Below are 13,210 nucleotides of genomic sequence, written 5' to 3' on the forward strand. Positions count from 1 at the left end.
CCATACTTCATATTATTTTCCAAATTTGCTGACATACATTTATTGCAGTTCAGTGAGCCTACTGCAATCTGTATATTACAATAGTGATACATTTGCTATATTTTGTGCAGCCTAAGCTGTATGTGTCTGACAACAAGCAGAATTGCAATTGATAATACTATCGAAAAATATTGTTGAAGGTGATAAAAAATAACTTCAATCTGAGGCCATTGTTGACATGAGATCCCGTGATCAACAGAGTCAGTGATGACCACATGCGTTCAAACGATGATATGTCATCAAGGAGGGTCCCTAAGACTACCTCAAAAGACAACAAGTGAAGATCCTTTAAATTTTCCAGGAGATGTAGATCATCTCTTGGGTGCAGGTGTTAGGCTCTCGGTTAGGACTCAATGGTTGTCCAGATGATGAACGGACCAGATCCTCAAGCTGTTTTTTGATGCGTCAAGACCAAGTGCATGTGTCCTTCTCTAAAGGCCCCAGAGGTCACATCTCCCGCTTCACAACTATTTTGACTCACTGCTCTGTGACTCCTGGGGGGGGGGGGAACAGTGCAGTTACATAATGGGTAATGCCCCTTGTCTGTGTGTGGTGTACGCTGGCAGATGGTATATTGCCCAACATCCAAGTGCGGATGAATGAATGTGGAGATAAACAGGTTGAGGGCACCAGTCACCTCGACATAAAAGAGGAGATGACTGAGGTTCACCTCATCATTCCGACTGTGCTGCCATTAGTAGAGAATGCATGAACACCAATCTACATCATCTAAGACTTCACGCGTCAACTACTGTAGCCATTCGGAAACTTGGGTCACGGCTTCCTGCTTGTTTAAAAATACGTTTATGTATTTACGTAAATATGTTTCCTGAGCAGAGGGATGCTCAACAGCAGCGATTCCCAAGTAATGTAACATCTGTGTCAGATCCGCTTGAATAGAATTGCACACTAGACTGGAGTGACATAATCCATCCTTGAAGCTCACACACCCAGAAAAGAAATCTCCTCAGGCAAAAAGAAAACATGCAAACTCCACTTTTTGCCCTGGCAGTACTAACTGTCCTTCTGTTGTGAGGTGAGCGCGCTAATCACTACATCAATGTGCCACTTTGACTCTACTATTCAGTGAATTTTTCACAGGGGACAATTCATTAGTACATCGCAGGGCAAACATAGAGACATACAATCACATGCACACATGTGTTTATGGGAAAATGATCAACTAACATCATTATGTTGGGATGTGGGAGAAATTGGAGCATATATTGAAAATGTACACAGGCACAATGGGACTATGGAAGCTCCAATGAGAAAGGCCTGGCCAGAGGTTTTCTAGCTATGGAGGTACATTAAGTGTTCTACTACAGTGTCACCTTGACACCTATTTAGTTAATCATCACAATATCTAAGCCTGGAAGATTGAATTAATCCATTACTTACAGTAGTCTACTCATATGTTGAATAACGCTGGGTATAAGACCCAATGCACAGACTTCAAGCACAGAATAATCAGATGAAACAAATGTTACAAAAGTTCTTTTGGGAGACAACATCGAAGGGTGAAACAAGGCAACAAATAATACATGCAATGTAGCAATATGCTACAATATCCTTTTTTACTTTCTGATAAATGTTTTAGGAGACTGTACTGTATTAGCATCTAACAGCTTGAGGCAGGTATAAATGACAGATTGCAGTGGTAAAATAAAGGTGTCCCCCTCTCTGCAAAAAAAAAAAAAAAACATCAACCTGGTTAGATGAAAAGGAAAATTGTAAAACAAATTGCCCGATGTAACTCTTAGTCATCCAGCTCAAAAAATAATTTAAGATTCTTTAACGGTCATATACACCATCATACATAGTACAATGCACTATAAACAATTCTGCTTTCATTTTTTTCAGTGCTTGCACCTGTAAAGAGAATATATATTTAGGGTGAAGAGAAGGGAAATAATAGTAAAACTAATATTTACAGGCAGCTGGACTTGCATAGAGTTTTCAAGATGATTCACTGTTACTCGAAAGGCTTCATCATGTCATTACTTTTGTTCTCTTTCTTGAGTTCAGAACTGATGAAGCCTGTAAGAAGAAAAACGTCTTTAAAACCTGAAACAAGTCCAGTTGCCGATTAAGACAGAGCAAATAATAAATTAGCTAAAAGTCATGGTCAATTGTGAGTAAATATCACACTTCTGACACTTAATGTGTTTGTAACAGGCACATAAATGAGTTCAAACTGGCCTAAACTCTTCATGTCTATTTATTAAAAATACTGAATGTTAGATGTATTTTGCCACCCTGGTTGGGTTCGTCTGCTCACCAGGCTTTTCATCCCACTGCTACCACCCTGCTATATGGTCTTTATTTATATCCTTGTCCGTAGACACCAATAACCAAACACCATATATCATTTCAGATACAGAAGAGAAATGCCAGGATGTTTTGTCTAACTCGGACTGACAGTAAACAGCTACAATACACATCTCTCCCTTTGGTCTGTGGGGTCTCTGCATACAGAGGATGAGATGGTTAGTGTCTGAGCTATTATGACATTTCTGTCTCAACACATGGCACAATGCTAACTGTTTGCTCTGCAGTATGTCAATACTGGCCTCTGCTGTCGCTAGCATCCAGACAGTCTCAGACAAAAAAGTTTGTTTTGTCAGCGAGGTGAGTTTAAAGCAGCAGCCCTGTCTCCAGTCTGTCATCTGACTGGATGGTCAATTCAGTGGTTCATGGTGAACAAGTTATGAGGGGAAGGATGTCGTGAGAGCGGTCTTGGTCCGGCTTCGCAGGGTGTTGCTGCTCTGCTCATTACTTCACAGCGGTCATGACAGAAGTCCGAGGGGCGGAGACGGACGACAAGGAACTGAATGCTGCAGACGTCATACCGCTGATGGAGCACAGCGACACTAAATGACACAAAGCAGACCTCAACATGGAGCCAGCAGCTCATTTGCTCTTTCTTTCCACTCGTGTCTCAAGTCTCAGTGTGGGGTAGACTGCAAGAGGACCTCCTTCTGACTTATAGCATTAATTTTAAATAATCCTACCGGAAACCCATAATAGTATAATATTATGGTGACTTTCTCCAGATTCATACATTCATACCGAGAAATCTCAGTATAATTGGCAGACCTGATAGAAACTTTTACCCACTTTTCCAGGAAAACACAATTGAAGTGATGTGAGACAAAACAGGAAGTCTGAAAGTCCAGTTGAATCTACTTTTAGGCTTTGATATAACTCAGCGAAAATGCAACTAAGCACGATAATATTACTGTAGAAGTGAAAAGGACAACAAAAACTTTAAAAGTAACACTTGACCAAACAAAGTTTACTCGATTCATTACAGGAAAGCAAGGAAGAAATAAGAAAAGACAAATTAATGAACAATAAGAAACAAAGATTCTACAAAAATAGAGGCCATGATCAAAAGGAAAGTAACTTCTAAAAATTTAATTAGATTTTAAAAATGCACGGAAAGCTTCACAAGGTTACTAGTTGGCAAGATCAAAAGACACTTACATAAAAACAAGTTTAAGGGATAATACTGAATTACTGATTGCTAAAAAAGATCATCATTATTTCTGCTAGGGGTTTTTCCAAAAGACGCTGGATGGAGTTTGCATATTCTATACTCTGGTGTCGTCACAGAACCCCAAAACATGCATGTGAGAGTAACTGATTACATTAAATTGTCCCTAGCTGAGACTTGAGAAGGTGCCTGTCTTTGTGTGTTTGGACTATGGTGACCGGACCGTGAATGGATTTCTCAACAATAAATTCTCAAGACGAAATAATTATATGATATTTGAACTCATTTGTGATGGATTTGTTGCCACACAGCAGTGATTCACTGTGGGTGTTTTGATTATCTATCACATTAAAGTTGCACATGGAGTTTACACAGGTTATGTTTGAAAGATTTAAATTCTTTGAAACATATACATTCTCCACTGCATGTCTCATCAGAACTAAATGTTTGTTTCATTTTAGAGACCACTGATGCATCACTGGTGAGTCAGTCTGCTATGAACTCAGCATCATTATCATCAGCTTGACCTCCCAGGTGATCTGTCCAACATGACACCTCACCAAGCTGCAACTAACCACAGTCAGAAAATAGACAGAGCTTTTCTACATGCTGGTGATTACCCACAGAGACAAAAGAAAACTTAATCACCCTTTGCTCTAAACATTTGCCAGATGCCTCTCTCAGCCAAACAACAAAGCTTGACCAATCACTGATGTCGTATATGTCTGTACGGGGTTTGTTACCCGTGTGAGACGCCTCCACATCACTCAGGATCTAAAGAAGCTAACACGATGCAGAAACACCAATGACACCGTGGCCTTATAAAGCAGGAGCTTGCTCCCCACCCTGGCCTGCAGAAAAGGAAAGCTTTGATCTGGCAGCGCTCGGGGATGACAGACGGTCCAGGGCTCAGCGAGATGCAGCCGTTAATACCGAACTAATAGAGCAGATGCCGCGTGCGTGTCGGAATCAAATGAGGTATCCTCTTTGTTCACGACAGGTATGACAACCTCATCCACATTGTTGTACAGAGTAGTAGGAGAGACTGAACAGGTTGAATCTTGAAATAGAGACTTCTTATGGTGTCTTATGGTGAATCACCTCGATTATGATAATGTGTCACAAATCATGTTATAATCTAAGTCAGATATAATGTAAAGAAAAAAACCTTCCTAATTTATTTATTTTTTAGTACATTTTAACAAGCAACTACTATAGTACCTTTTTATTCAACAGTGAAGATTTGTTCATAAAATCTCTGTCTCTGATTTAATGGCAACATACTGTTATCAATTGTAGAAGAATCTAATTTGATTGTCATTACTAATCCATGTGATTGTACAGTATCATCAAAAGCATAAACAATAGGCACAAAAAGCTAAGGAGTATCTATAAAGTCCTTTAAAATAAAAGTGAATAAATATTTGTTCCAAATACAACAAAACTCACTATCTGATGTCAAATATGATCCTTAATCTTCTCAACATCAAAACCTTCAAAGAACGACTTTGGTGTTTTGGTGTTCAATATCCCACTAAATCCCAATTAGATGGGCTTTGATAAGACGAAACAAGAGAAACCAGCTACACGATCATCAAACTGCTGAGGCAGACTCAATAATCGCCATTTTTCCATCTAAAGTATATCAACCCTTTTGAGTGCTTAAAGGATTCAAGGATTCTTTATTGTCATAACCAGTACAATGTTACATGACATGGTACAAAATTCCATACGCGAGGCTCGGTCATCACCAAAACATAAATATCTTTCAACAAGACTCTGTTTATTTCATTCTTAACTCTTCCACTGAGTGCCCTATCACAGGTTAAAGCGGTGGGGAATCGCATAAACCAGAATTTAGCGAGATCCTTACCTTTTCCTGATACTGCCGCCTGGACGAGTCAAGTGACTGGATGAGAGCGGTGGCGTGACCGATGAACATGGCGTAGCAGGTGGCTCCTACGATCATACTGAGCATGGTGAGCCATATGTCTGACATGCTCTCCGGGGCTTGTCTTCCATATCCAATACACAGCATGTGGCTCATGGCTTTGAAGAGGGCAAAGGAGTAAAGCTCGCTCCATGAATCATTCTGTAGGAAGAGATTGGAGGGGTAAAACACAAAAAAAAAAAAAAATAGGAAGAGCATAAAGATGGAGGAGAAATAAGTGGGAATGGGTGAGTCAGTGGAAAACGCAGGCCATTCCCCTTCTCTGAAAAGCTTTTTTCACTTTCATCAGTTCGGTGTAATGTTAGACTTGTTTTAACCTGATGGCCTGAGGCTTTTATCTTTGCCAAAGATGGACTGTGAGGACTCAGCCCAGCTAAAATCCATACGAGTGCAGTGTGACAGCCGCTGGTTGAGGGCAAAGTGAATTAACGAAAAAGGTCCCAGAAGTAAGACATTACGTGTGAAGTCTGTAGCTGTTTCTGGTGATTGTGTCAGATTTAGCAAAGGGCCTAATGACTATCACTAAGCAGCCTCGCCTTGTCTTGACCAAGTAGGAGAAGACAAGGGAAAAGGAGAGGAATTAATGAGGAGCCTGTACGTCTGCCTGCTCCGGTCTTTCTTTGATTGGTGCTCGCGCACTCAGTCAAGCCTTTACTCCTCCATGCTGGGTTCATTAGACAGCCCTCCACAGGCACAGCTGAAGCTCACATCATCCCCTAAGATAGCGGTGGTTTGCACAGTGTCCAGAGTTTTACCACTAAGTGTTTGTGTGAGAGCGCGCAGGTGTCATGCATGAATGTGGCCTAAATCTCCTCAGCCAGCTCAGCCACTGATTGACGAGATGGGTTTTTTTTCTGATTTGTATTTTTCCAGGACGATTTGCATCAATCTCACATTCAAATCCACTGGGGTTGAGAGAGGGCACCCTGGCAAAGCGCCGCCATCAGATGTTTAAAAATTAGTGTTTAGAAAGGTGATTTGATGGACTGCTCAGACGGAAGATGAGATTTTAAAGGTACTTAGCCTTGCACAGCGGGGAAACCAGAGACTCAGCCTTACTGTCACTCTGTGCGCTCGGCTTGGGATCCAAATGAGGCTTAAAGTTCTGTATCGGTTATGAGCTGTCAGCATTATCAACACTTTATGATTTGTCTGAGGAGATAAGCCAGACCTTATAATCGTACATGATAAATGACAACAGTTTGAATCTCTTAGATTATGGGAACCATTGTCATATCTCTAGCTTTGTTGTCATTTCTATGAAATGCTGTTTTGTAACTTGTCTCACTATAATGTAGTCCTATAGCTCATGATAAAAATAAACGATTCACACAAATTCACACAAAGCATTTAAATGTGCAGCCTGAGAAGGAGTCTCGCTCCCCCAACCACAGGACGTGAATGGACATTGGACTGTTATCAGTATGCTGGATACAATGCGAGTGAACAAACAGCAGGAGCAGACATCCCTCGCCCGGTGCTCTCCACCCAGTACTCCCAAATAAACACTTTCTTTCAGTTGGATGCATCTGTTGGCTTGTGACTTTCTTACAGTCAACCATCATAGTCATATACAAACAAGTGTACAGTGCACACAGTATTTTCACGGGTCGCAATGTAGTGTAATCTGATTTCCACCGTTTATGTTTTGTTTTTGAATAATTCAATTCAGTCCAGTCCAGTCCAGTCCAGTCCAGTCTAGTCCAGTCCAGTACATGAAAATACACCCTTCTGAATGCCTGTATGTCTGTGGCTGCTTAAGTGTTACTTGTGAAAGCTTTTGATCAGTTTTTCATACAGTTAAACTCCACATACCAAACTCTAAACTATGAAAGATTGTCGGTCCAAGTTTAGGTAGAAACCTTTGTCTCCTTTGTCTGCATGTCCCTCTGACACATAATACTTAAAAATACACTGACCATCTGTAACTGGTCAGTGTTTAGGTTAAGTTTGATTTAACAGCTAATTAAAACTGACAGTGCACAGCTGTCTCTTTCCATTGGAAATCACAATCTTCATAGTAACACAATAAGCTAATTCTACAGAGATGCCACGCTCTGTGAGGGCGGAGAGGGAGACAGAGGAAATGAATGAAATTTGTTGTTGTGTTGGTTTTCTTCACTATCAGTCTTCACTGAGCAGTGTGGATGATAGCTAATTACACGTAATACATTTAGGGAGGAACACAAAGGGAATATGGAACATCTATGATGCATTATGGTTTAATTATAGAGCAGTAAATGTACATGCATGCTGGCACACCCATCTGGGTTGCCCTGCTGTTTGACTTACAGCATCTATTTCATTGCGTGCGTGTGTTGTTTTACTGTTTTTGTGGGTTCTGAAACTGTAAAACAACACACACTCATGGGGCCTAACTTACATTAAGGCCAAATTACAAGGATCGTCGTGTATCTAAATTTGTGAGTCAATATGTGGTTTTAGATGTGAGGCTACAAATAGGTGAGAGCTATACACTTATATGTCACATTTAAGGTCCTGGTGAGGCTCTGGCTCATGCATTAAGTCAGTGGGAGGTGTCATCAAAAACAAAATAATAGGGATGTGTGTGGTTAAGTGCTTGTTTTTGTATTCTGCTGTATCAGAGATCAGTTGACCAGCCCTGAGCTTAATGAGGCACAGGGTAAATAACAAGTCATAGTTAAAGTTTATCGTAGTATGTAAATTGAGGTTAGTTAAAACATATGCATATTTTGACAATCATACTGTCTAATAGTCTAAAACAGATAGTGGAAATGGAACAACTGACTTTTCCATTTTTTAAAATGCAAGATTTTATGAATGATCTTGTTAGCAATGTTAGGATCCATTACTTAGAACTAAAGTAGTACAGTGTGAAGTAGAATACAATACAATACAATACAATTTATGGTTTACTGTTTACTGTACTATTGACTATATATATTCTATCTATTCTATATACATATTATAATTGAAAGATTACCCAAATAAACAATCAATTATGATGAATCAAAATGACCATTATTTCTGGTCTTGGACAATACAGATTCAATTAAAAAAATATCTGAACACTTATTTGTGATATAAACATCTAATCTTGAATCTAATTTGTTCTATTCATAAACAAATCACCTTACTTCGCCCGCTCCAATTTCCAAGCCTGACATTTGTAGTGTTTTAAAAGTTGAGAGGTGTTTTTACATTTCAATATAAAACCAAGGCATTGGCAGCACTGCAATAGGAAACACCACAGCTGCTGTGCTGCTCTTAGTACAACTGAGAATCAAGTTTATCCATGCAAGTGTAATTGTTTCCAGAGAAAGTTTTCTGAAGGTAATAGTTATAGGTGCACTAGTATAACAGTAGTAGTCGAGGTTTGTAATAATCGACACACTTCAGAGAGGAAGCAGGTTCACTTCACGCTGCACCTTAATGAACTGTGTCGTGTGGAGGATCCTGCACTGAGTCACAGCTGTACAAATTACACTGCTGTTTGTGTGCAACCATGTGCATCACCTCAGTGTTTCAAACTGCAAGCTGTGGCCACATGCGTTAAGCTCAGAGCATCAATACTGCCCTGGAAGTGCCAAGCGTAAGGTAAGTGTTTGTTGAAGGACTGTGTTATTACTGAAAGCAAGCAAGAAAGAAGAAGACTTTTTTATACATAACCACAAAAGCCATTTAATTTCTATCCATGATGGATTCATAAAAGTGTGTCTTCATGAATGGCAGTATTAAACAACTGGTTCTTTTCGAGTGACCAGTTAGCCTCAAATGTGTGTTTTTAGACAGAGGGAGGAAACCACATTACCAGGACAAAACCAATGCATGTATAGTTAATGGCTTTGAATAGTATGGGTTAAATGCAGAGAAAGGTATGCTTTCTTTCAAGTTTCTTCTTCTTTACACCCTGAATCGTATGAGGGCTTTCCTTAATGTGGGGTGAGAGTGCTCACAAATACACTACAATGAGGCCGAATTCTTACATATTGATTTTATTTTTATTTTTTTGATCAATTTTGCACTGTCCCATGAATGTTTTCTAATTTCTGGAGTGATCATTAAAAAAAATCTATTCAATTATCTGTCATGAATGAATAAATAACACAATTTGAAAAATGGATAGCCATCCTGTCTTCAAGCACTTAGATGTCTTCAAGAAAAAGAAATCCCATAAACGATAATGGAGTGACAGTAATACAGTCTCTTTCAAATCAGACTTTATGTGTAAGCAATAATTTGACTTTTACCTCCAGTGAAACACTTGATTCTACATCTGCACTCTGTCAGGTCTCCTTCTCTGTTTTCATAAAGTCTCAGCGTCTTACCTATTTTGTCTCTTCCTGTTTCATTCCGATGCTCACCTGTCTTGTTCTCCATCGCTGCACACTTGTCCTTCCTGTCTGTCCTTCCTCTGTACATTTGATCCTGTTGATGCGCTTCACCTGGGCCTTCCCCTCCCCAGTGTATTTATACTCTCCTCCCTCAGTGTCTCGTTGCCAGATCGTCTTTGTCCCCTTGTGTCGAGACGTCCCGCGTCTTCCCTAGTGTTCCTTGTGTTTTCTCGTGTTTTGGACTTTCTCACGTTCGTGTTTGGGTTACTCTTTTGGATTCCTCCTCAGGATACCTTCGCCCGGTTTGGACTTACAACAATCTCTTTAAACTTATCTATGTGAATGAGTCCATGTTTGGGTTCGCCACAGATTTGTGACACACTCACAAACTTGTAGCACTTCTTAAACGTGAACTATCAGAAAATGAAGAGTTCAATCAGTTTCTACCAGCAATTTATTTGTATGCCCTTTGTTCCAAATTGTACACTGCATTGGACCACTGGCTTCCATGTTTCCTCTCTGACGACTGCATGTTGTGTCAGTGAGGTCTGCACCAAATGTCTGTCAGACCATAACAAGCATTTGTCACTCACATATAAACACCAACCACTCCGCACACAGATCTCACTATGTTGCTGTCTATTACCCTTATGAGCGCTGACAGACCTGGCCGCCAGTGGAATTACTCCAAACACCTGAATGAAATGAGCATATTCCCAATAACCTCTGAAGTGTGAATAAGACCACACAAATTGGACAGTGAGAGCAACTGTCTCCCTTTCTAGTGATACGCCTCATAGCAGCCTAAACATTGCGGAAGCATGGCACAGCAAGAAGTAGAAACTGAAGTTGAGAGGAACATAGTGGCTTTATTCTAATGCCATTGATCTAACAACCAATCAGGCTGAGATAAATGGGACAAAACCACCTGTCACCATCCACATAACAGATTCACTTACATAACAGACCATGACGATCTGGTCTCTTGTAATCTCTGTTCAGCAGGCTCCTGATTATCAGGCTTACTATAAACGCCACTGTCTGCTGTTTGCACATCTTTGACAAGTGGCAGGTATTGTTTTTGAGCGATAATGGGAAGAAGTGACTACATTACAGAGCAAGGAGCCTATTTTGATTATTTTACACAGGAAGCTCAGAACAACAAAATGAGATGGGAAGGAGAGCAGGTTAAACAAAAAAAAAGGTCAGTTCTGACTTCATAATGTTTTATATAGTTATTTTCTTCCTCCATTATTAAATGTCTGAGTGCAAGACAGACACACAAGTGAGAGTGAGATGGAGTCCAGTAAAATGTCCAGTGAGCCTGGAGGCCGCCTGGAATGAAGCATGAGGACAAGGATCGTTTAACGCTGTGTCTCTCATTCAAAGTGACTCAGGAGAGGACCTGACCTTGATTACCCTGAAGTGGCAAGCAGCACAGCATACCAGGCAGCCACGCCCACATGGGTGCTCCCTGGCAGTGTGGCACCGAGAGCTTGGAGAGTAGCACCCGGGCATCAACAACACGCATCGCTCTGAGGCTTCAAAGGGAAAACTGAATGTATACGCAGCACCATGGAGAGAAGAGAGACAAGCAGGGGGAGTGTTGCAGGGGGAGTGTTGAAGGGGGAGGGCAGCAGATAAACAATGCATCACCATCACCAAGTCCTTGTGTGATAAAGGAGACGAGTGCTGGCCAAAAATGGACAAGGTCCACATTAAAAAAAAAAAAAAATCCTCAATCTATTCTTCTTTTGATAGCTGCTCCGTCCGAGTTGATGAAGGAAGGAACGTATAACATTGGGCAAGGTACAAACACAGACAGACACAGACACACACACACACACACACTCGACATATATTCCTCAGAGTGGTTTGTTGTCACTGATACAATTCCTGAAATAAACTACATCACCTCTCCGAACTAGTGTCCAAAATATCTGTAGGAGTGTGTCAGCGGTGTGTAACCTCCAGTAAGAGTCTGCTTTGCACAGCAGACCTAAAATAGATGCAGTGCCAGACATTTATCTACGACATTTACAGTTATCAGACTGTATTCCTGTCCCTCCATTATCTTTTATGGGATTTGTTTGCTTTAAAACATTTAAGTGCTTGGAGACAGATATTTATATCTGAAGTCAACTTTTACTTGCTAATACAATGCAATTTATTCTATATCATTTTTCATTCAACACCTTTGTTGCTGTTCCCTTGAGGAACAGCTTCTAAAGAAAACAGTTCTATTCTGTTTGACACCCCGAATGAAATAACTTATTCAGAATCATTCCCCATAAATACCAACGAGCCCACTATTTACTCCACGTTCATTCTTGACTATTGAATAATTTACCCGTGGGATTCTATTGTGTTCGGTCTTCAGTACATTTGCATTACATTTGGTTTGGGAGTGGCTCTTGGTCTTCCCAGAAAACCTGCAGGAGGTTGCAGAGGAGTGTCTGCATTGTCCTGCTTTCCATACTACTACTTTTGTTACTATTGAAGAAAATTACATGAATAATTTAGCACTGTTACTTTATTATATTTATTATTAAATAGGCCTAACAAGCCACTATTGCAATAAATATTAAAACATCATATATGATCTCTGTTGGTGCAGACACACACTGTATGTGTGCAGTTTACTATCTGTATTTACAACCTAGTTAAATAGAGAAAATAATGTATTTAAAATGCTACACATATTGAGTGGTGGAGGCAAGAAGAGGTAAAGTTTACATCACTCACAGCTTGTCCTGTGACTTGTCAGTGCCTGCAGCCGTGTCAGTAACTACCTTACAATCTGTTATTTCCAATACAGTCTCACAACTCAGACTGGGAGGCAGAGTTAAAATTCACAAGGATAAAGACTCAGCTTGTTTTGGCCTTTTTCTCCCATTTACAGTGATGAATTTAAATGATTAATTCAGAAGAACTGCTGAAGTTATTAAATGTAGTCACTTGCCCAATAAAAGGCCGGGGCGACAGTTAATAGGAGGGTTAAAGTTCAATAAGTGAAATGGACAAGTGACATTCCTGCAGGGAGTATTGGTCGGTTGATTAATGTTCCAAGTTGACAAAGAACAACCTTTAATGATGTATTCTCGTTAATTATCTTATTAGATAATTGTTTTTTGTGCAGCGGGCACTGTTGTACCACTGGCTCTCCAGAGTGTATTTTCTTCATTTTTTTCCCACCAACAATTTTAGGAAAAAAAAAGCCTCTCTTTATAGGCTGTCTTCCAGCAGATGGCTGGAAGCTACCTGCCCACTAGAAGGAAGGAAGGAAGGAAGGAAGGACATCTGAGCAGAAAATTAAAGAAGAGAACGGCTGAATAACAAACCACATAATGTGCTGGATGAACCGAGTGAAAACATATGCTTTTTTTCCCCCCCAGCCCACTCCTG

The 13,210-nt window shown here is 40.2% G+C and overlaps 1 protein-coding gene across 1 annotated transcript in view; it reads right to left on the bottom strand.

Annotated features, from left to right (window-relative positions):
• Positions 1-13,210, bottom strand: part of hcn2b (hyperpolarization activated cyclic nucleotide-gated potassium channel 2b) — a gene marked incomplete at its 3' end in the record, with an annotated part of 33,186 nt that overhangs the window by 12,637 nt on the left and 7,339 nt on the right. Inside the window, exon 4 of the mRNA XM_080506700.1 lies at positions 5,412-5,630. Within this exon, the coding sequence (XP_080362826.1) occupies positions 5,412-5,630 (219 nt within the window). The remainder of the gene's footprint in view (positions 1-5,411; positions 5,631-13,210) is intronic.

Source organism: Blennius ocellaris (genome assembly GCF_963422515.1).
Source record: "Blennius ocellaris genome assembly, chromosome: 12".
Classification (NCBI taxonomy): Eukaryota; Metazoa; Chordata; class Actinopteri; order Blenniiformes; family Blenniidae; genus Blennius; species Blennius ocellaris.